At 36.0% G+C, this 25583-nt stretch overlaps 1 protein-coding gene and 1 long non-coding RNA gene across 4 annotated transcripts; both read left to right on the forward strand.

Annotated features, from left to right (window-relative positions):
* Positions 1 to 299: 299 nt before the first annotated feature.
* LOC106065542 (uncharacterized) lies at positions 300 to 3331 on the forward strand. The gene is made up of 2 exons (XM_056009185.1): positions 300 to 513; positions 870 to 3331. Exon 2 carries the CDS (start codon positions 1208 to 1210, stop codon positions 3329 to 3331), a length of 2124 nt encoding a protein of 707 aa, XP_055865160.1. The 5' UTR covers positions 300 to 513; positions 870 to 1207.
* A 2772-nt stretch (positions 3332 to 6103) lies between these two features.
* LOC106070781 (uncharacterized) lies at positions 6104 to 22321 on the forward strand. 3 transcript variants are annotated; one of them, XR_008774474.1, is made up of 10 exons: positions 6104 to 6425; positions 7418 to 7753; positions 12372 to 12466; positions 13032 to 13130; positions 13820 to 13931; positions 14773 to 14821; positions 15583 to 15657; positions 15887 to 16021; positions 16980 to 17124; positions 18134 to 22321. It is a non-coding gene; the product is annotated as an uncharacterized LOC106070781 (long non-coding RNA). The 3 variants fall into 3 exon arrangements; XR_008774473.1 differs by having other exon boundaries at positions 6115 to 6425; positions 15875 to 16021; XR_001218309.2 differs by having other exon boundaries at positions 6117 to 6425; positions 12372 to 12415; positions 15875 to 16021.
* Positions 22322 to 25583: the final 3262 nt, after the last annotated feature.

Here is a 25583-nt window from a genome sequence, read left to right on the forward strand (position 1 = left end):
AAGGCCTGCCTAGCTATGTTGCTGGTATCTTTTCTAAGGGTGTTAGCAATCCATCCCCACTTCCTCTCTAAGATCTGCACTTCTATATTTTTCTGTCCACATCTCCCACATTTTGGTGTTTTCTACTTTGTCGTACCAGTGTATTTTTAGGATATTTCTCAGGCATCTGTTGATGAAGGTCTGTATTTTTTTTTTGTTGGGATTAGGGATTAAATAGGGATAATTTTTATTGCGCTAATTAAATATCGTTCTTATGCTGGCCCAAATAGTTTAGTAATTAAAATTTTATTAGGGTTTATGTAGTGGGGAGGACATAATATACGGGTCGGCTCAACTTGACCAAGCACCGGTCAGCAAAGGGTCAAGTTGACCTCTGCCCCGGTAGCTGAGATTCGAATTCCTTTTCCTGCTGGCATCCTCGATTGAAACTTGCTGCTACGCACCTACTCCAATACCACCTTGTCTGATCCTGCTGTGTTTGTCCTAAGTTCATTGTTTTGACCAAGGCTGCAGGTAAACACATTTTTACTGTTTCTTGTACATCACATATTCTTGTTTATTTTTTATATATATCATATTGCTACCCAGGTTTTGTCCTCATTGTCGGACTACCTTTGTTCTATTTAATTGTCATAGTTTTTGTAAGAAATGGTAAGAGCGAAGCTCTTCAATGTATGTTAGTTTTCTATAGAACTATTTGATTTATTGTTTATTAATTACTTTGTCATTTATTTTATTAATGTTTGGTGGTGTTCCATATCTCTCTCATGTTCACAAAAGAGATGATTGGTTCACACTATAAGATTTTCTTTTTTTGTTTTTGCTTGATCTAGTATTTATACCTCATGTTGTATGTTTGCCTTTGGCAGGTTTTTTGTGTACATTAAACTTATAATAAGCCTCCTGACTTGCTTCATCATTTGGGTTGTCATAGTCTGTGCTGAACCCACCACAGAATCTTTTGGTGTCAGAAGTGGGATCCGAAGAAAGAGTCTACCAGACCTCCCTTTCAGACGATAAGTGGAGCCTTCGGAACCTTGCAATCAAGTCAGAAGCTGAACAAGTACTTTTTTTATTATATTGTACCATTTGAGATATTCCGGTTGTTTTTTTTTTTTTCTTTCAGGGTAGTTTAGGTAGTTATTATTTAAAGTATATAATTGTATTAAGTTAGAGTATAATTGTATTAAACAAAAACCTGCAGCCAATGGAGAACAGGACAAAACACAATGCAGTGGATTGGGGTGAGGTCGGTCCTTTGGGCAGCGAAGGAGAGCCAGAAGGAGGAGCAGGAGTGGACCAAACTGAAGTCGCTGCCCTCCGGGCTCAGTTAGAGGCCCTGAAACTGGCCTGCCAACGGCCTCTCATAATCTCGGAACAGACAAAGCAGGTGCGCCAGTTCAGTGGTAGGGGCACTGCCGATGAGCCAACGGCTGAGGACTTTGCAAGGGAAATAAGAGAGGCATGGGAGCTCAGGCCTTATTCTGCACAGGAAAAGGTGGCAGTCATTATGAGCAATGTCAGCGGCCCCGCCAGGAAGGAGCTCGATTTGCAGACCTCAAAGACAAAGAGTGACCCAGAAGCCTTGTTGGAAACCCTCCTTGAGGCGTTTGCCCAGACTATGCCAGTGCGAGAAGCTGAGGTGGTCTTCCTGAGATCACGTCAACAGATAGCAGAGTCCCTTCGAGACTTCTCACACCGGCTCTTCTGCGAACACTCGGTGGCGGTAAGCCAACAAAGGCGGGAGAGAGTTGAGTGCTTCAGCGAGGCAAGGCTGAGGGATCAATTCGTCCACGGGCTGAACGACTCTGCACTACGTAGGGAACTGCTGAGACTGGTGGAGGAGGAACCAGCAATAACATTCATTGCAGTTAGAAACCAGGCCCTCAAATGGGAAAGCCAGGACCGAGGAAACTCCCAACTACAAAACCAGTGGTGTGAACTGGTAAGTTCCCAATTGAACAGGTTTGGGGAGTTATTGGAGGCTTTACAGCACACTCCACAAGCAAATGGGCAGAGCAGCCCATACCCCGACCAGCCTCTCCCCCAAACACAGACAAGTCACCAAGTTCAGTGGGCAGTTAACCGCCCCACAGCACCTGCAGGACTGATTTGGGCGCAAACAAGTAGGGGATTCTTCCCATATGCTGAGGATGGAGCACCAGTCTGCATCAACTGCTGGAAGTCTGGACATGTGGCAAATCAATGTCTGGAATTGTCACAACCTGAAACTCTGATTCACTCAAGTGCTATTGGTTGTTCTGTCAATGGTCTATTGCCCCCTGTTTCAGAAAATCCACCCACAATACCTAAAAGGCAGAAGTTAGGAAAATGGTGTAATTTTCACAACAGCCGCTCACACAATTTGTATGAATGCAGATCAAAGCCAATCCACACAATTGCTGCCCTTTTTCCTGGATACACAAACAACCCATCTTCAACTGGACGTAATCCGCAAGTTGAAGAGGAAGTGCTAATCAATGGACGTAGGGCTAAATGTCTATTAGACTCTGGCTGCTCTTTTGATGCTATTGTCAGTAGATCTTTTGTAAGACCTGAAGACATTATGGATGTATCAGTGACCCTTCAATCTCTTGACTTAGACATCCCACCCAAAACAGTACCTCTTGCTAAAGTGCATGTCAAGTCCCGTTTTGTCCATAGTACTATTACAGCTGCTGTTTTAGAATCCTCATTGTATGACATTGTACTTGGATCAAGATTTATAAAGCTGGATATTCCCCAAAACTCCACTATTAAGTTGCCTTCAGTGCATCTAACCGCATCCTCTCAACAAGGAGTAAGAGACACCCAAGACGTTTTTAAATCCAAGCACACCATAAGAGATATGACGCCATCACACCTGCCTATTAATGTTAGCTCTCAATGTAGAGAGGCCCTGCAGGTTGCGAGAGAAACAGTCAAGTCTCACCCCTCCGAATTAGTTAGCAGGAGCAAACTTGCCATTTCACCTCAAGTCAACCAAGTAGGACAACGGGCCAATAAACAGGCTAGGCGCATTCACACCCGTGGTGCAAGTCACCTTACCCAACCAGGCTCTACATCCAGAGATGGAAAGTTTGAGGCTTGTCAGTCATGCAAGTCCCGGATTGATAAGTTCCGCAGACCATATTCATTCAGGAGAAACAAACAGTGCCACCAGCAACAGAGACTTTTTGGTTCATCCCTCACTACCGCACTACCATCAGGTTCCCAAACATCTATGACAGATTTTAGTGTCCTTGATTACCAGATGGAAAGCCCACAGCACCAGCTACATTCTTCATACAAAGAGAAACCTGATAGGCCACCCTGTAGAATCCAAGGTTAAAATACACTACAGTCCGGAAACATATATGGTGTCCAAGAAAATGGCTGTTCGGAGAAGAAACAGTTGTTTCTGTTTCCAGAAACGTACTAGGCTAAACGCCCCGAGACGGGTCGTTTCAAGCTAGGGGCTCTGTAGTGGGGAGGACATAATATACGGGTCGGCTCAACTTGACCAAGCACCGGTCAGCAAAGGGTCAAGTTGACCTCTGCCCCGGTAGCTGAGATTCGAATTCCTTTTCCTGCTGGCATCCTCGATTGAAACTTGCTGCTACGCACCTACTCCAATACCACCTTGTCTGATCCTGCTGTGTTTGTCCTAAGTTCATTGTTTTGACCAAGGCTGCAGGTAAACACATTTTTACTGTTTCTTGTACATCACATATTCTTGTTTATTTTTTATATATATCATATTGCTACCCAGGTTTTGTCCTCATTGTCGGACTACCTTTGTTCTATTTAATTGTCATAGTTTTTGTAAGAAATGGTAAGAGCGAAGCTCTTCAATGTATGTTAGTTTTCTATAGAACTATTTGATTTATTGTTTATTAATTACTTTGTCATTTATTTTATTAATGTTTGGTGGTGTTCCATATCTTTCTCATGTTCACAAAAGAGATGATTGGTTCACACTATAAGATTTTCTTTTTTTGTTTTTGCTTGATCTAGTATTTATACCTCATGTTGTATGTTTGCCTTTGGCAGGTTTTTTGTGTACATTAAACTTATAATAAGCCTCCTGACTTGCTTCATCATTTGGGTTGTCATAGTCTGTGCTGAACCCACCACATTTAGATTAGAGATGGGAATCGAACCCAACTTTTAAAATTCGGGTTCGGTTCGGTCAGATTTAAGTTCAAGTTCGGTTCGGTTCGATGACGAGCATGTTCGGGTTCAGTTCGGTTCGGTCAAATCTAAAGTTCGGTTCGGTTGGATGTTGTGAAATTAATATACAGCAAAAACTATGTTCATGTAATAATGTTCCATTCAATTTATTAGATATAACAATGATGTCAAACCTTATGTAATAAGCAGGCAATTTTAATTTTCGACACTCGTGTTGCGGGCCACATAACAGAAAAGATAAAACAAAAACAAACATAAATGCACTTTTATTAAAAAGCCGTGGATATAGCACTTACACTAATGCATGGGATGTAGGAAGTTTTTTCAGAAACCAACTTCTGAAAATCCCGCTGCATTGCAGCTGTTTCATTCGAAATACATGTTTATCTTGTAGTTTGTTGTTGGGTCACATTAAAAAATCAAAATCCGAATGTCTGCTTAACTTGCGCACTACAATGCAAAATAAAACGTATTCATATTCGGACTCTATTTCTGTAGAAAATTCTTAGAAGTTTTGTGATTCACACGCTAACCCTAACCCAAACACCAGCGCTACAATGTCACGAGCTCATCTAATCTAGCCTGCCGCCCTGCCCTGGATCCTAACCCTCCTAACCCTAACCAAGTGCACATCTTAATCCTAACCTTATACACTAAACATGGTGCTAATCTAATCTAGCCTGCACACGTAGTCCTGTAGTCCAGACACTAATCGACCCTAAACTAATACAGACCCTAACCCTATAAGCATCCTGCACTAATCCCAACCATGTTTCACATGTTACCCACCCTATATTAATCCTGACAATGTGCACATGTTAACCACCCTTACCTTGAATTAATCCAGACCGTGTGCACAACTAGTCCACCAGAACACTTGTGCATCTTAACCCTAACTAGTGTGCACAACTAGTCCACCAGAACTTGTGCATCTTAACCCTAACCCTGTGCACTAATCCAGATCGTGTGCACATCTAGACCACCAGAACTTGCATCTTAACCCTAACCCTGTGCACTAATCCAGATCGTGTGCACATCTAGACCGCCAGAAATTGCATCTTAACCCTAACCCTGCATCTTAACCCTAGCCCTGTGCACTAATCCAGACCACCATAACTTGTGCATTTTAACACTAATCTATACACTAGCTGTCCACTAATCCAGACCACCAGAACTTGTGCATCTAAACCCTAACCCTGTGCACTAATCCATATCGTGTGCACATCTACACCACCACAAACCTGCATATTAACCACCAGACCACCAGAACTTGTGCAATTTAACCCTAACCCTGAGAATTAATCCAGACAGTGTGCACACCACAACGTGTGCATCTTAACGCTAATCCTGATAGCCTGACAGACACTAATCCTGTGTTAAACCTAATCCAGAAAATGTGCACACTAATCCACATGCAACCTACCATGTCATGCCCCATGCATCTTAATCTTTAATCCACCATATACTAATATTCCCTTGTGCATTTTAACACTAGTCCATCCACCATGCTCAGCTAATTTTATCCACCCTGTACTAGTCCAGACCAGACTAGTAGACGAACACTAACATCGAATCCACCAGTTAACCAGCCTATCTAAATACTGACCATGTGCATTAACTTATCTATTACTATCATTTTTATTAACTTTTTGTAATATTTTTTATTAATTGTATTTTATATATTTTATATATTTATAACTCTGCCCTAGTCGAGATTCGAACTCGTGATCCTAAATTGAGATTTGATTGAGAGACTAACGCTGTAACCACTAAGCCACACATCCATGTTAGAGTTGACAGAACAACAACTTAAGAAGAGAAGGACTTTGAATCAATTTGATAATGAACTGGTAACTGATTTCGAAAGAAAGTTAGAGAGTTAATTGTTTTTAGATTTATTTAAAGAAAATTAACGTGTGTTTTATAAACCAAGATGTTCATATTTTGCAATTTTAATGTTAACTGAGAAATTGAATTCAATCTAGTCAATAAATCTGAAAACAAAACTATACAAAAAACGGGATTCTACGAGATCGTCTAATAATGGCAAAAAAAAAAAAAATATGTCAAGATGGCTTCAAAACATTCTAAGTTTAGACTTTTTATAAACATTTGTCTAAAGCTCGCGCTAGTTGTAAAACTATTTATTAGTTTGAAAAACAACAGAATAACTAATTACTAAGAATCAATCAACAGACTCAATGCATAGTATGTTTTTTATGAACTGACCAATTGGATAGTGATCTTAAATGGTAAGTACTTTAATACAATTACATTTGGACCTTCATATATTTTTACATAGCTTATATAAACTCACTCCGCCTGTCTGTCTGTCTAGTGAAAAGTTATTTCTCTGAAATCTCCTATCAGGTTGAAATTGTGCACATTATTATTTCTTTTACCTGACAACACAAGAATCAATTATAAAAAAACAAGGTTACAAAGACAGTTTGTGTGGAAACACAAACTCAAAATCGGCCCCAAAGTGGTCCACCAACAGGTAAAAAGGCAGGTTTCAATATTTTCAGAAAAAAAACATCAGAATAAAATTCTATCAAGAACAAATGACAGAGAAGAATGGAGAAAAAAAGGTTGACAGAACTTAGGTGGTGCCCCAAAGGTCCAGCAGACCAAAGGATAGGTGAAAGTGAATGTGTAGTTAAATGTGAACCTGGCCTAACTGATGTCTTATAATGGATATCTAATTGATCTAATTGTTTTGTAAAGGGTCAATCTCTTATTCAAATCCTCAAGAAAAAAAACATTTTCGTAAAAAAAATCCTTTAGTTAAGTGTTCTATAGTGATAAACATATTAATTTAGTAGACAAATAGGATTCTTGATTGATTCACTTCAAGAGTTTATCCCCAGTTAGCTCAAGAATAAATCTGAAGAAAAAAAAAGCTAAATATGCAGTATACACATTCTTAACTAACAAATTATTTCTGAATGTTCATTAAATAAATTTGTCAGGCGTCATTATATCTCGCGAGATGAGTGTCCCAAAATATTTCTTACTAAGACTAAAATAAAATTAAGAACATGTTTCATGTATAACTCTGTATCATTGTAACTGCTATTGCAGTGTTTCTGAGAATTTCGCCGGTGTTACCCACAAAACGAGAAGAATTTCGTTCGTGCCCCTTCCCCCTTGAGCTAACTGAAGACCAGCTCACATGTCTTTGTTTCCATTTTCTCTAGTTAGAGTTATATGTTTTACCAAGCATTAATATTTATCCCAACAGCTTTAGGATTCTGTTTGATTACATCCCCATAGTCGAGGTGGGAAGCACCAGTTTTCCTTGTGCCAGTTGCATGTTGCCCATAGAGGATGACTTTGGCGATTGATTCATCATCCATGTGGTGGACATGACCAAAACAGGCTGGGATGCCGGAGGGTGATGCGTATACTGGGGAGACCTGAGCAAGCTTGTTACTTAATCTTTTGTGCCATGAAATTTTCAAGATTTGGAAGAGTCATATGCGAGGACAAATTTGTACAAGTGATCCTTCTTTCAAAGTGCATTTAGAGCAGGGAATGAATTATTTAATCAGCCATTAAACCAATGTGTTAGCAAAATGTAAGCCTCTAATTAACATGCTAGACTAAATTACTCCATGTATATAAGTAGGATGTAATAATGAGGGAATGGCCATAATTTATATAATTTATAATACAACTATTTTAAAAAGTCAATAGTAGGTCACAAATATGAGGGAATCGTGAAAATCACTCAATGTTGTTTTGTTTTTTTCGATGGTTGATAAGATACATAAAACCTTTATATGCAATCTTAGGCTATTTAAAAGTCATATATTATGAATCAAGTTAATTAGAACATTTAAGATATTCACAGAGGTAAAAACAAGCCACTGTTGTGATAATAAAGACAATCCCATTTGAAAATATAATAATATGTAGACTCTCTATATAATTTCACATTTCAGTGGAAAAAAACAACAAAGAGACATATTAATCTTGTTATGAAACGCATAATACGATAGTTTTAGACTCATGCAAATGGGAAACAGATTGACGATATCATGCTGGCATAAAATAGTAAATTGAAATTAGACTGTCTAGAGTCAAGAGCTATAATAATAATATTGATGAGACTAAATTTCTAATAATTGACATTCAAATGATGAATAAACATATAATATGTAAAATTTTAGTTAGTTGTGGTAAAGGTGTAAATTTGATTATTGTTTAGATTCTAATTTTATTATCCAAAATTTGATAGCAACTGCTCATGTATCGCTCTTTTGTTTGAAGGTATTGACATAGACCTTGCGCACAGGGATCCATCATTAAATAAAAAGATAGGGGAGGTAATAGTTTTCACTCGACTAATACCCTCTGTGCCATGAATCTAATTGAGTACTGGCCAAAAGGGGCCATCGAGGTAAATAAATGCTAAATAATAATAAGGCTTGTCTTCGAGTCCGAAGATTAATGAGGTATTTCCCGTGGCTACTCAGCACCAGCTGAAACCTACATATTTTGTCACTTCTAGCGCAGGCATAACCATTGTCCGCCGGTGGTCGATTTCAATTTCCTTTTCGCCGTCTATGTCTATCCTCGGCAGCGGATTTTCTTTTGGTCTCAAATGTGTATCCTGCGGCCTTTGTAAGTGACCTCCACCTGTCTCGACTTGAAGCCGCATGCAGCCAAGCTCTCTCTATGTCAGTAATAGCAAGTTTGTGCCTAAGCTGGTCTTTAAAGCATTTCCGTGAGCACCTCTGTTACGTCGACCACCTTTCAGCTCACCGAAATATGACTGCTTTTGGTATACGTTTGTCCCCCATACGAAATAATTGCTCTGCCCAGTGTAACTGTCGGAGCATAAGAAGTCCTTCTATACTGTCCATACCGGCGTTCGCTAGAACATCGCTGTTTGTAGTGCGGTCTTGCCACAGTGTGTCCATGATGCTTGGTAGACATTGATTTTTGTAGGCAGGCGGAACGATTTATTCCGCCAAACTCTCGCCTGGAGAAATGCAAAGGTACAACTGGCTTTGGCCAGACGGTTATCAACTTCCCTTGAAAGCGATGCGTCATTGAAACGATGCTTCCTAGGTCTGTGAAGTGGTCTACCACGTTCAGGGGTTACGGCGACCTATGGGGTTGGGTAGGTTTTATTGGGTGACTTCTAGAACAGGACTTATTTTCCCAATGTCTAAAGATAAACCGAGAGAGTCGGCAGCGTATGCAAATCTGAAGATCATGTTCATTGTGAGCTAGCTAAATAAAGCCCATGTATAATGGGCATTGTCTTTGTAAGACCATCTTATTGTTAAGTAAAATGTCTTGTCGCGGAGATTTTTATATTTTTTTAAATAGTCGCATTGCCTTGTGTGTGTCCCTGTAAGGGCTAAGGGAGTAAACCCTAACAGAAAATCCGGTCTTGGAGCCCCGAAGGCGAGGGGACAGTAGCAAGACTACTGCTCTCTGGCAAACTCCTGCAGCCACCTGACCCCAAATTGCGATGGCTTGGCATCCTTTTGGATGCGTTTAGTATGGAAGAGAGGCGATTGTTGACGTGTGGGCAGCCCACACCGCTCAGGCTTTTCCCCAGCAATGGAGAGGTCACTCCATCCCGGATCAGGATTGGCCTCTTTAGTCACACAAGAAGTTGCAAAGGGAAAAGATCGTCTCTCGAGACGTAAAATGCCACAGACAGAGGTTATATCTTCAGAATTGAAGATTAGTGCATTGTTGTAATATGTGTTACATGTTTCGGGTGTTCCTTAAGAGTTGAAGATAATTTACTTCATAGTCCAAACCTCCCGCAGGACACGGGGGATAGCAGCGGGCTTGGTATGAAGTTATGAACCCGGGACCATCGATAAGTCCGAACGACAGTCCAGCACGCATACCGCACCACTAGACAGCCATCCGAATGTTGTGAAACAACATTAAATCTCTTTATTAGATAATATATATTAGCTCAAACTTCACGCAGGACGGTGGACAGGGTTTGAACCCGGGACCATCGACACCACACTCCATCAAATATCACATAGCTATGCAGTTAGGCTTACTTAATACTGTATATCAACGTCTGGCAGGAAAACATTTAAATGTTTGAAATATTTTATTTCGAGAGGGGGTCCCTCCCCCCCCCCCATCTGCACCCAAAGAGCGGCCCCATAGATCTGCCAGTAACTCTCTATCTCTCTCCCTCTCTCTTTCCAACACCAACTTTATCGCACGCAGGGTCTTACCCATGATATAGGCCCATCGTTCTATCCTAGCATACCCGAGTAGACGGGACCAGAGACAACATAGAGACAGGAAAAAACTTGCGGAACTCCTAAGGGAAATCACTCCTAGCCTATAGATCTAGATACCTATACTGATACATAAGTTGCACATCTTATGATGGTGAAGTCGGTAAATCATTCAGATCTTCTACCCCTAAGCCGGCTAAGCATGATGATAATGATTCTATTTGTACAAATTAATCAAATTCGCACATAAATTACTACACCACTACTCTAGTCAGTTGACCTAGTCTGTAGTCATCAAAGTGATTTTGATTCAATAGCAATTAATAGATGTAGGTCTAATAATGAGAATGTAATTGTAGACTCTCAAAAGAATAATTCAATGTCACAGATTGAGATAGGCCTACCACATGATTCTAATCAGTCTAGTGTGCCCATGAATTTGAATAGCAACAGCACCAAAACAGGGATGTCACTAATGTCAGATGTAGCAGATTATGATTTTGATGGGCGATCACAGAATCTTATCACCAATGCTAAACCCAACTTATTACAAGAGAAAAAAAATTAATAATAATTCTAATTCCTTATCTTTGAATATGGATTCAGAGTTCTATTCTGATGAAACAGTATATCTACATCTAGTGTTGTAAATAAATCACCTAAACTACAATCTGACCATGTTCTGTCCCACCAAAGGAATAATCAGACATCATTTTTCGGAGCATTCAGTGTCGCAGTTAATGGACGTTTAAGAGCCAGTTGACATGCCTTTACACATTCTTTGGACACTGATCAAATAATAAACATTATAGCCTACATCAAAATATAGATATTAACCCTGAAGTTAGTTTACTGGCACCATCAGAGGTAGATCTAGAAGCAAAGATTGACGTAGTACGCTTTTCTAATGTTCATCAAAATAATATCAAAACAACAGTCACTCAGGTAAAGTAGTGGGAAAAAAAGTTGTTTTTCTTCTTTTGCTGCTGACCTGTAAGGCTGTAAGCTTTTACTAGTTTGTGTCAACAAAAAATAGCCTCTCTGTTGTTTTTTTCAGCTATTCTGCACTGCCATATAGAGTGTTTGTTATACTGGGCTGTATGATGGACAGTTTCCTAAGGGCATGCACAGTGCCTACAAAAGGGGTGGGTGTGTGAGGTTTATTCTGTCAAGTTTAAAATTTAAATGTGTTTTTCCTGTTTTTAGTTGGAAAATAGTAGATTGCAGAGGAGGCGATAGATATGGTCCATTTTGTCAGTCGTGGTCATTTCTCTATAAATTGCTCAGCCTGTGGTTCCTGATGCCCATTAGTTGAACCACTCTTTTTGTAATGGCTGGCTACAATTTACTTAAGAATGTAGTAATTAATTGGTCTGTTGGGTGATAGTCTATTTCAGATGATAGCTTTGTGCTCAAGGATCCATTGTTTTGTCACTGTGATGTGTTTTATATTTAGTGTGAAAATGTTTGTAGATTGTAGATGTTGGAAAAATTATTAATTACATAATGAAGTACAGAAATAAGTATAATGGAAGTAGTTAAGTGACATCTTTAAAGACAGGTCAGGCAAATGCTAAAAGTTTTGATGTAGAATGATATGTTTTCTTTATGTTTGGACTTGATGCAGTATGATGATGTAAACTTGGAACTTTTTTGTCTATTTCATTGGATTAAAATATTTCTTTATTCATACCCCCCCTCCTTTACCGTATTTCCCTTTGTTATGGTTACCATTTTATTATAATTATAAAATGTTGCTACTTATAATAAGTTATCTTCTAGACATGTTTGTGGGTGTGATAAAAATTGTAGGCCTACCTGTGGCTATCAGTTAATGTTGATAAATAAGTGTTTTTATTTAAACATTGCTTAAATTTTCTTAATGCACTAAGTCTAGGTACCATTCTTTTTAATTTTATTTTGTTTTAAATATATGCTTTTGTTTTCATATCCTTCATTCAACAGCCAGATGAAAATTTTCAACCTCAAAATGGAAGTGATATGGAAAGGTGGGAGTCTGAGTCTTATAATATGAACTATTTTACTCAAGTGCAAAATAAGTATGCTCATTTTGTTGGGAAAAAAATATTTTTTTTTAAAGACAGAATGTTATAAAGTTCTTTGTAAAAAAAATTTTTTTTGCTTTTATTTCTTAATTCCAGCAAATTTTGCTTCTAAAGGAAAGAGACATTATTAATAAATTGTTCAGTTATTCATAGTTCACCTTTACTTAACCTTAGTTTGTTGAACCATTGGTGCACCAAACATGAAACATGATCTGTCGACCATCTTTCTCTATTCATCTGTCTTTTGCCTTGAAAGTAATTTTGAGAATTAAGCTAAGAAAGATGTTAAAGAGATGTCAATGTTCTTTCACAATGTCTGTTGTGCAGAAGGGTTCAGGAAATAATTCATTTTTAGCTAAATAATAATAATGAAAAAGAATTTTAAAAGCCAAAGTATATTAATTTTATTTTAGTAGATATTTACTCTTACTTGTTTGAAAGTTTTTTTTTTCTTTCACGTTTTTGTTTAGTTTTAGTTATGGTCAAAGGTGTCTGTTGTTTTAGTACCTCAAGCAATGTATCAAGCTTATTAATTTATATAAATTTGCCTGACTTACAGATATAAATTGACAATAGACTCAGTGCCAAAATTTTATATGTCTGCTTATCAAGAGTTTCAGACTAAAAGTGAAGATAACTTCTTGTGAGGATGCAAATGGTAAATATTAAAACCTTTAATTCAAAGTACTAACCATTTAAAGGGCTGTTACGAGGAAAAAACAAAAAAGAAACATAAATTATATTGCTTTCTGGACCTTTTTCAATATTATTCCTTAGGATAATTATGCAAACCTAGCATTATACAGTTGAGGAAAACTAAAAAAAAAAAAATAAATGTCTTCATATAAAGTGGACAAATGTATTTTTATATAACTTTGAAGAAAACATTACATTGCTCTTCAATGTGTTCAGTCATCTATCATTATTATATTATTATTAAGATTTTGTTTACACATCCTTTAATAAAGAACATGCGATCCCCTCACTTATTTCTAAAAAAAATGTATTAGCTTATTGATGATTTATTGATAAATTAGTCTGATCAACAAAGCATCCATTACACTTAGATAATGCTCAGAGTCCCAAGACATTCCAGATCCTTAAAAACAAGATTGATCAACTCTACTATAACTATTCTTTAAAAATCCATTTGTTTCAATATCAAATACAAAGCTTGTTAGTATTTAGATATTGTAATTGTCAAGATGGTTGTTTTCTTGTTAAATGGAAATAAAAAAAATATTTCTTTTTAAAGTAGAGATTTATTATTATTATTATTATTATTATAATAATTTATTAATTATTTTTTTTTTAAACTAAAAGATTGTTTTCACTTTATTGAATTAGGTCTCTTGATGGTAGCTGTGTTCTGACAAACAGCAATGATAACTGTACCGGTATTAGAATCTTTAAACCATTTGCAACACAAGATTTGGACAATGCTGCAAACAATCATCTAGTAAGCTTGAAAGAGAAACTCTTTAGAGAGGATCGCTGTGCACTTCTAAAACTAAGTCGATTTTCTTGATTTACTGAAATGAAAGTGCACATGCAAAATTATATAACTATATATATATAATATATATCTATATATAACATTAAATATAAAATTCAATCTTAGCACTTAGTCACGATATTTTAGTGATTATATTAATATAAAGATTATTTGAAAATTAAAAAGAAAATCTTTAAGTCATATTTAAGTCATATAGATAGTTTATCTGACTGCTTGCTAAACTAAGGGCAACCATTAAAACTGTTCAGGACATAAAGGCATTTGATCATTGTGATGGCCACATGACACCCTCATTAACTGTTGGCCATAGAAACAAATGAGCTTTACATCATTAGCCCCCATAGATTGCAATGCCTGAAAGGGATTTACCTTTTTTTTTACCTTTACCTATCCCTTCGTCTGTTTGGGCATCAAGCAGGATTTGTCGACAGTCTTTCTCCATTCCTCCCTGTATTTTGTCTTGTTTAAAATCTCTATCAATGGTAGGCCCGTCCATTCTTTTATGTTGTCCTCCCATCGCTTCCTCTGTCTGCTTCTTCTTCTTTTTCCTGGTACTGTTCCCTGAAGGAAGGTCTTTGCAAGCCCTGTAGATCTTGTAATATGGCCATATATATCTTAAGCTTGCGTTTCTTTACAATAGTTAGCAGGTCATCATGGGGTCCAATCGCTGCATTAACCCTGTCTCTAGTCTCTTGGTTTGTGATGCGGTCTTTGAAAGTGATGCCTAGGATTATTAAACATTGCATTGAGATAATATTCTTTTGATATTAATTCCTTTTTTCAGACTTTGCTTGGTTTCCTGGAATTATTTGATTTTTACCAGAGCTTTGTAGGTGAGCAATGCTAGTTTGTTCCCATTTTAGTTTTTTATTTTTTTTTTTACAAGTGCAGCCATTAAATTAATTATAGTTTACTTTTTGTTTACATCTTGATTCTTCAATATATATAGTATAATCAATAGACATAGTATTTTGTGTGTTTGTGTGATAAGAAGTTCTTGATTTAACCTAGTAAGGGAATAATAGTGGTCTTTCTGCTAACTTAATCAACTCTTGAAAATCATTTACTGTAACCTAGAAAAAAACAACTCACCTTAGCTAATTGATTTGATATTAATTTTTAAGTTTAAAATTAGATTTCTAATTCCATATAACTTGAATATTGTCCACAGGGTTGTCACCACTTGTTCAGGTATTCTTATTCATATGTGGGACTCAAAAACAAGTTAAAATAGTCCCCAACTACTGAGCATATGATCAGTATGATGAAGTCACGGCAGCTTACAGTTTATCTTTCTCCTGTGACGGCAGTAAAATGTATGCTGGCTACAACAAGGCCATCAGGATATTTGAAACAAAGTACCCAGTGAAATCCTGTAAACTTGTCAAGACAACTAGTGCTTTAATTCTATAGTGTATGAAAACTTGAATATATTTACTCTGCTATGTGGTATGCACTCTGGACTGTTGTCACAAAAATGCTGCTTCTCTCACCTGTCATCCTGCTGGAAGTTTGGACTAGGAATAATAATCTTAGAGTATCTCTTGTTTTTTTTTTTCACATACTTATATATTTTTTTTTTACTTTCTCAAAGAATGCATTAGCAATACAAGGTGGCCTACAGTACCTATAGCTTGCCGTTGTCAAACAGTGAAATACCCTAACAGTGGTGAGTAAGCTTGTAGTATTATAATCTATTTCGCATAACATGTTCGGATTGGGTAATTCGTTACTTAATATTTATTAGTATTTACAAGAAATAAGCTACATTATGTTATTATAAATTTCACAATTAGGCGACATTGCACTAAAAGTTAATTAGAATGAAACATTTCAGATTTCTTTTTCCAAACTGCCTATATTTCATTTAGTCGTTCAATTCTCAGATTCTCCATTAGCCTTCTATCTAACCAGTAAGCCAGCAAAAGAAACTATAGTGGCAACAGAAAGAAGAGCAGAAAGAGTGGCAAACCTCTGATGGAGATCACTAACCGGAAAGAGGGCATTTTGGAGTTCGTGAATTGGGCATTAATGTAAGAAAAGTTGTGTTGAATGATTGTTAGTGAAGAGTTTCACATGCACCTAAGCAATGTCAAGGACGCTAAAATGAACTTCAATGTTGCAATATAGCACACACACACACATACACCAAAAAACTTTAAATGGAAGAGAGACAAAATTTGATTCTGCCGCTAAAAAGTGCACAAAGTGTTATTTACCTTAATAAAACAACAACATAGCTTATCAACGCGTACTTTATTCTGTACACCGGTTATACCAAAAAAGCTAGCTATTTATAGTTTTTCTGACATGGAAATCTAATTAGTTTTTAAAGTTTGTAAAAAGATAATCACCACCTGCTGCAACATAAGCAAAGAAACTGGAAAAATGAGTTTGCAATTAAGAAGAAAAAAGACCTTGTGATCTATAGGGCAGAAGATGTAAAGGTCATCTGTTTCTGTGAGCGATGGTTAACAAGGGTGTCATGTGGCCAGCATAATGATCAACTGCCTTTACTCTCCCTAACTAATGTAATATACCCATTAGAGTACAGTGGACTCAGGCCAAAACCAATCGTTATAGACCAGTACCTCATTCCCATGTCACAGGTCTGTACGACGTGCAACAAGCTATTGATTTATGCTGCCCACAGTTTGTGACATTGCAGGTCAGTACTCAATGTTGAGGCCTTCTCTAAAGAATGGTCTCACTCGGGGATCTCCTATAGATCCTGTATTAAAAAAACCCAGTCTTCATCGGGATTCAAACCCAAGACCCCTCGGTTTGGAGACCACTTCACCGCTCACTTGTTGGGTTTAGGTTGGGTTTGAAAAGAGGATCGAGTCAGGCCAAGTATCTAGTAGCTTTTAAACTGGAATTGTATATGTAATTGTTGCTTTCAATTTTTTTTTATATCTTTGTTTTGACCATTTAGTTACATAGGGCCTACTTTTAAAAAATAAATCACACAATATATGTGACTTTCCACAGGTTATAATTGTCGACGAATCTCAGACACACTCATTAGGTATCTCTTTGAACAATCAAACCATTCTTTCCTGTCCCAAAGGTGGCTTCAACTGTCCTCACCCCAACAGTAAAGGATCTTACAAGTACAGGATTTGTGTGATTGACGGTGAGAACTTTTTCTGTCTTGAATCAAACATTATTTTATAAACCCTGTCTCTCCTAGCTTCTCTCATTAGCGTGTTGATATGCAATCAAAAGCTATCTTTTTTTGTGCTTATCACACCAAGAGTTAATTAGCATTTCTCAAAATATGTAAGGTTGCGGCTGGGTCTTTGTAGTCAAGTCATATGCTGCACTCTAATCCAAGACCTAGTGGATTGCATTTGTTGATTAATGCATGAGACAATTTGCCAAAAGGCAACTGAATTTACACTTTTGAAGTGATTGTTTTTTATAGACTAAGCTGTCTATTAGAAAATTGTGTGAACAATTTGTCTCGATTGTTATGTAGTGTGTGTGTGTTTCTATGGTGACTGTGGGAAGAGGTTAGCGATTTAGTTGGTGGCTATGTTGTGTGAATGATGCAAGCTAAGTGGTATTGTTGTCAGCGGTCTTATGTAGAACAGACGACTCCAGATTACCTAAGTGAAAAGATGTGTTTTAGTAGTGAGTTAAATTTGTCAATATTGTAATAAAAGTTCTATTTAGTATTGACCACAAAGATGTTATTCAAGTTATTTCAAGTTTTACAAGTTAAAATATAATTCGCCTACAGCTGATCACTTGTCTACCAGCACTTTGGTCAATGACCATCAATAACTTACTGTTGTCATAAGGAAAAAAAAAGGAAGAAATTAACAACATAATATTGTAGGCAATGGTTCAAATTCCACTTCCAGGAATAATTTCCAGTGTTTTTAACTATTAATAGTGAGTAGTTGTAAAAAAAAGTGTAGGCATATTTTATGAAAAAAAACTGCTTGCATATTTAATGTTGAAAATTAAAAGGTTGGCTTTCAGAAAATATCAAAATAGCCGTTGCATTACATAGTTGACAGTTCTAAAATGATGTCGGCTTTTTATTATCTAGTTTTACAATCTAAACGGGACGTACGGAAGGACAGAAAAAAAAATAAATTGTAGAAAAAGATTTTTTATTGTTTCCTATCTTTCAGGAGTTCTGGAGATAAATGCTGAAGATAAACTACAGATAAAGACAATGGAGAAGAACACTACGGTTAGATTTGAGCAGAACCAGAGGTTGCAGTTCAAGGCTGATCTCCTCCATAATACAATGCCCTCAAAAATAAGAACTTGATTTTGTAAATACTGAGATATCCTTACGGCAGCTGTTCACTAGAAGCAAACATTTTCTTTTTTAAAGATGGAGGTTTATTGATCCATCGTGCATTTGTACATTTATTGATTTTATTCAGTGTTTGATTTTAAGCAGCTATTAAGCTTGTTATTTTCCAAACTGTGTAGGGCCTATATGTAGTGTTTTAACTTGCTAAGTCACTAACATTTGTTGGCTATGACAATCGAGTGTCGATATCTAACCTAACAATCGTATTATTGCAATGTATTATTCAAGTCATTTTTACAATCTCTTAAGAATAAAATTTCCAGAAGTTATGATGAAACATTAATCTAACTTTAATAAAATTTGGTTATCCACTTACACAAACTTTTGTAACCCTTTCCTGCCTTCAGTTAGCCATACTTTGGTGACGCTAATGTGAGATTACGCACCACTGTGGGATGACCCAAAGTATAATAATAGGTGCGGTACATATTTTCAACATACAAAGACAATAATAAGGTATTTCAAGTGGTAATAATTAACATAGCACATAGAAATTATGATTAACATCAATATTGTAAACATCGCTTTAGGATTAGCTGGCTAAATTTTTTAACCTTGACAAAATAGTTGTTGATACGTAAATTGTGATAGGTTCCAGGGAGGATTAGCTGTTGATAGTTCCTTCACAGGAGAGGATTTTTATAAATTCTCTTTGACAGAATAGTTACTAATAGGTTCCATTAAAATTTTACACAGGACCTTTTTAGTCTTATTTTTTTAATGCACCTTTTGCTTTGCAGTCAATAGTTCAGAAAACAACCAGCTTAAAAAGGAACATACATTTCCTTAATTTAAACAAAAAAGTTCTAGCAATCATTATGAAACCAAAAAAAAAATGTAAAAAAAAAAAGCTAGTCAACAGTTTTGCACCTTCAAGAGAAATATATGCTAAATAATGTGAATGGATGTTGTTAGAAATAGAGCATCTATACTGATTCACATAATGGCTACAGTTTAGACTAATTGTTAACCAATTGACTTTCTTACTTTTTTCATTCTTTGACCTACACTGCCTTAGTAATTAACCAGATGTGCAGGCTAGCTTTAAATTTTACTGCCCGTTTCCCTATTAAATGTAAATGAGAAAACAGAGCTGTTTTTATACATGTAACTTGTTTCCCTATTAAATGTAAATGAGAAAACAGAGCTGTTTTTATACATGTAACTTGTTTCCCTATTAAATGTAAATGAGAAAACAGAGCTGTTTTTATACATGTAACTTGTTTCCCTATTAAATGTAAATGAGAAAACAGAGCTGTTTTTATACATGTAACTTGTTTCCTTATTAAATGTAAATGAGAAAACAGAGCTGTTTTTATACATGTAACTTGTTTCCCTATTAAATGTAAATGAGAAAACAGCTGTTTTTATACATGTAACTTGTTTCCCTATGACTTGAAGAGTCAACAGTCTTGCACTCTCATGCATGATGAATTACACTATTGTGTTTGCTCAGATATCTGTCAAAGTTGTTTTATTATTTTAGCAAGTTTTTATTTATTTGAAACAAGTGAGGGCTAAACTTTAATATTCATTAACATTGAACACTTCTGTGAGGGTATTCCCTTTGAAAGCTCCTGCAACTAAGCAGCTGCAAAATATGTTGTATAGCATTCCTTTGGATTTCACCAAATAGAACACATGGTCATGATACTCTTGGGGCATACATTGAATATGGAGGCAGAAGGAGCCATACATTTATAGATATTTGTTTATATTGTATAAACATTTTTCAATTACTTTTTCTCAAAGAATAGAGCTGACATTTGTAACATTGTTCAAATGAATTGTACAAATGATGCAATATTTTACATGATATTGAAACAAAAAACTATGCCAATTTTAATAAAGGGTAAAATGACTTAAACATTCTAAAAATATGTATATGTTGTATAAAACTGTAATGTGTAATGAAGATTTAAATTAAATTATTTGATATTTTGGGTTTTTGGCACATCGGCACAATTTAGGCCATGCCGTGACTATTTAAAATTGATATGTAATATACTTTTGTACAAGTGAAACTTTTTTATTATTACTTCATGTTTTGTTGAACTGTATATAAATATAGGGCTTTGTATTTATGGATGTATAAAAAAAAATGTATATAAATCTATTGAAAGGCATTTTTATTTCTATTCCAATGGAGGCTACTATTCTCAATTTTACACATCTTGAGCGTGAAGCTATAATTTGGCTGCTTAGATTACTGTGTAAAATTATTAACAGAGAAGAGGGGGAAGGGCGGTGGCCAAGAGGTTAAGCGCTTGACTTCTGAATTTGGGGTTCTGGGTTCAAATCTCGGTGGAGACTGGGATTTTAATATTCGGGATTCTTATGGGTACCTAACTATAGTTGGGGTAAGTAAAGGCGGTTGGTTGTTGCGCTGGCCACATGACACCCTGCTAGTTAACCATTGGCTACAGAAACAGATGACCTTAACATCATCTGCCCCATAGATCACAAGGTCTGAGAAGGGGAAACTTTACTTAACTTTACTAACAGAGAAGAAAATAAATTCCATCATTATCTGAAGAAAAGCCACTGGTCTTTGTACTGACCTGGGTGGACAGCCAATCAACATAGTCCTAGATTTTATATACCAGAACTAAGGTAGTATAGAAACTAAAAAAAGGATATGCAGAACTTAAAGATTTGCAAAAAAATGGTCAGGATACTGCAAGTTAAACAAAATAAATTTGTTCCATGATTATGATCGAACTTGATATAAAAATGCACCTATTCAAAAGGTATGTGCCATAATTTATTATTCTATATGATACTCATAAGGCTTTAAATTGTTTTATGGGAGGCTAAAGTACAAATATTCTGAACCAAATGGTGAGCTAAAATATTCAATAATATATACTACAAAGATATTCCAACAATGTAACCCTAATAGCTGTTTCCCTACTCCTTCACATTCTTTCACAAGCTAATTTGAAAACGAAATGTATAATCTAGTTGTTTTTTTTCTGCTTTGACATTTATGTAGGTAGTAGGAAATTGATAATTTCTTGACACATTTGAAAAGAGTAGAATATATCCTAATATCAGCACTTCCAAAGGAAACAAGCTGAGGAGACAAATGCTGCTACACAATGACATAATTGAAGACATGGAGTTTTCCATCCACTTGGAATGTAGTATGTCTGATGGTAAAACAAAGTAGGAGTTATTCTGAGCATCCTATAGGACAGTGAATCATGAAGGAGAATGAGAAATAACTAATTCAATGTCATCTATCAGACACTGGCCCATGCAGACTTGGAAGTGTCATTTACTCTGGCCACCTCAAGAATGAAGTAACACAGCAATGAAGAGTTACTTTGAATAGGAAACTGTATGTATTAGAAGAGGGTTATGTTGAAAGCCACTTCCTTCAAACTAAAGCCCACAGGCATCCCAAGGTTGGACCTAATTGGAAACACAAAAATTATATATACAGCAGCAACTCATGATCACCTCAAAGGAAAAATTAAAAATTGCTGAAAGTGAAAGAGGCTAACCATTACTACAATATAATAATTTATAATCTGTGTTACTATCAATAAGCTTACATTTCAATTCTTTGCATGATTTATGTTTTAATACTTTTTTGAGCATTAATTTGCAAACATTTTGATTTGGTTAATGGATAAGTAAAATTGAAGTACTTCAATATTATGAGAACACAAGGATATGACCAAAGCAACCTGATTATATGCTCTGTTTCTTAGATGTGTGGCTCTTAAGATAATCTTTTGTGTGGGTTTATATTTTTTATCCTCCACTTCCTTTTATGAAACAAACCAGCATGAATCCGTTAAATAAAGACACAACTTTTGTCCAAATGGCTTTATAGTTTATTGTATTTTCAGACGATACAAAAGTACTGGGAAAATTTGAATCAATCAAGACAAAACAAATTCAAACTCATTAAATTTTATCAACCGCCTCACTTTATATATGGAACAATTTAAGATATGTATTATATTGCATTTTGAAGGATTTAGATGTACAAATAATCTTACAATAAAAAAAAAACAACAACTAATGTACATTTTTTTTCATTTTCAAGTGAAACACTGACACGGGTCAAACAACTGTTCTATTAAATTGTCATTGAATTAGTCCTATAAATGCAATGAAGCACGCAGTTTTTATTTCAGTACAATTTTAATTTTTCTAAAAGAAAAAAAAAACACTTTTAGAATAATAGTATTTTAGAAACCCATGATATTACTCAGATTCATTTAAAGATAATAAAAAAAAACACAATCATTCATTTAAAAAAAATATATATAAAAACTGAAAAGGATGTAATTTATTCAGTCTAATAAAAACAAAAGGTGCAAAGCTGAAAAGAACTGCATAGAAGTTGAAGATAAAAACTAATGTTAACAATAATGAGAATACAGTGAGGCTACCTATTAGATGAGCTATTCTCTACCTCCTCTTCAAATGGTATCTTCCAAAGTTTTAGAGAAAAGTCCCATGGATTCTTCTTTTTCACAACACTGTGCTTTCCAGTTTCCTCCTCGCTGTCTCTCTCATCAAAGTTCTGAAAGTAACCCTGTCCTGATGCAGTGGCGATCATGTGGTTTTGGTGATTACAGCTGCATTGTACAAGGCAAAAAATCAATAGTTAACATTAAAAATATATACAGGCCTTTTTTTAAGGGTTCATATTAGTGGAAGAAATCATTGTGCCTTAAATTATATTAAATATGAGAGATTATGAGAAATCTGTTTCTTAGGAAAGAACTGTGAACATGGTGCATGCTGACATGATCATTGTAAAGAGTTGAGAATATGTGATATATAAGCCATAGTGAAGATTAGAAAGAAAAACATAATAAACTTATCAAAGCTTGTAGGTGATTATAATCAAAGATGTGTACAGTTTAAAAGACAATAAATGTGTAACTGACATTGAAGAGAAATCATATTTAGCTGCCATATCAGTGAAGATAAGAAAGGGAAACATAATAAACTTATTTAAAGCTTGTAGGTGATTATAATCAAAGATGTGTACAGTTTAAAAGACAATAAATGTGTAACTAACATTGAAGAGAAGTCATATTTAGCTGCCTTGCTATTGATGTAATGCTTGTGGCAGAACCTTTGTTGGTAATATATATCGATGAATTATACAGTGAGTTACGATGCATTTTTATGTTGACTTATTCTGTACCAGACATTTTTGAAGTTGAACAAAAGGCCTCTGAGAAGCTTGGGTTTGTCAGAAAGCTGGCCAGCACAAAGTGGGGCGCCCGGGCTGAGATGCTATGCACGCTGTACATTGGGGCTGTCCACTCGCAGATTGAATACTCACTGCCAGTCCAAGTCTAAGCGAGCAAAACAGCCCTCGAATCACTTGACAAAGTACAGGCCCAGGCATTACAGTTCATAACTGGCACCTTTAGGACAAGCCCAACATGCGCTGCAGAAATAATGTGTAACGTGCCTCCTCTCTGCCTAAGGAGAGAGAGAGAGGGCGGTACTAGTAGCCTTGAAGCGCTATAAAAGGGGCAATCCAGGGCTCCCCAGCCATTTGCTAGTCAGTTGGTGGAGAGAGAAAAACAGGATCCAACAGAAATCATTCATGCACATTGCATCAAATTTGAGTGTGCAAGCTGGACTCTTCACCAACGGGGACCAATTCATAGGATAAGTACCTGCCCTCCATGGAGAAGCCTGCCAGGCCTCCTATAAACTTCACACTAGCGGGACTGGAGGGGGGCACTAGAAGACATACACCCGGACATACTCAAAAAGATGGCAACACAAACACTTAAATTGTACCCATCAGATGCCATCTTCTGTTACACAGATGGGTCCGTGCTTATGTAAAAAATAAACTGTTGTGACTTCTGTTGTAATGGTTACTGATTCTAGCTCCTGCCTCCAAGCCATGGCTGGCTTGGGGGGAAAGTCACCTCTGGTAGAAGAGGCATTAGGCGCCGCAAATAACATCCGCCTATTTATTGGAGTTGTCATCTTTATGCAGTGGGTGTCCTCGCACTGCGGCGTGGGGGGTAACGAGACGGCTGATGCTATAGCCGTGCCCACTTTCGAAGCTTAACCAAGCTACGACATTAATCCGAGAGTGGGTACATGACAAGTGGTTGAAATCCTGGGATGGCTACAACTACTGGCTACTGTTAGGCCTATAATTACTAGCGACTAGCTAGGTTCCATTATTTATGAAGGCCTAAATTCAAAGAATGAAATCAGGGGCATTGAAGGCTGAGTGTGTTAGCAAAAGAAAAGTTTTAAATATACTGACGAAAATGATTAAATTATTGATCCCTTATGCCCTCCTTCAACACATCTGTTTGTTTTATAAAACAATCACCAGAAACTAGAATAAAAAGATTTATGAAAGTTTGAATTATCTGGATTCCACTGTATCTCAACATGTATCTGGTAAATTTTGTAAATGAGAAAAAAAAAAAAAATTGTCAATCTGTCCATTCGAATCAAGGGAAATAACCATGATTATAAGAATTATGACCAGAATTATGGATACAAATATTTCATATTAATTCAAAATCAGAAACTTTAAATTGAAAAGTTGTATATTACTAAGACCTCATCTTATGTTAAAATACTAATTTTTAACTAAATTAATCAATTTTACATCAGTTCTTATCATTATCAAGCATAGTGAATATTGTGTTAAGTACACAAATAAAACTTAACCTAATTTTCTCCACTTAAGCAACATCACACAATAATTTGATCAGAAGGACACAATTTCATAGAAAAATCTAGGTTTTAATTTTGATGCTTTAATCATTGCTTCCAAAGTGAATCATTGCCCAATAGCCAGTTCTTTCAAATCATTAAACATGCCATCATGGTACTCTCCACCATTCAGTCTTAAAACCTGCACAAGAATAGACAAAGTTTGATATTAAAATTAGATACTAAAGTTTTCTAAATTTAAGAGTTTAAATGGGATGTGGTGAATCAAGCAGTTTTGACCATAGCTAACTATGAATTTACTGGGAGAGTGGGGATACTTTTACTTTTGATTAAAAGATGTTTTTAAATAAACAAGCTTTAATGGATAGTTGACATCACATGGGGAAATATAGAAGAAGACATGTACAGACATTGTGAAACAAAAGACACCTCCTAAACAGATGAAACCACATTTACAGACGTAACCATAAGTATTACTATAATCTCTATAGGTAACTAAGTTTTATGCTTTTAATTACATGTACAATGATTTTAACTTAAATAGATAAACCAATAACAAACAGATA

The sequence above is a fragment of the Biomphalaria glabrata genome, chromosome 13 (genome assembly GCF_947242115.1).
Source record: "Biomphalaria glabrata chromosome 13, xgBioGlab47.1, whole genome shotgun sequence".
Taxonomy (NCBI): Eukaryota; Metazoa; Mollusca; class Gastropoda; family Planorbidae; genus Biomphalaria; species Biomphalaria glabrata.

What these genes read in the sequence shown, in the direction of transcription:
- LOC106065542 (XM_056009185.1), top strand. Translation starts at nt 1,208, where the DNA reads ATGGAGAACAGGACAAAACACAATGCAGTGGATTGGGGTGAGGTCGGT.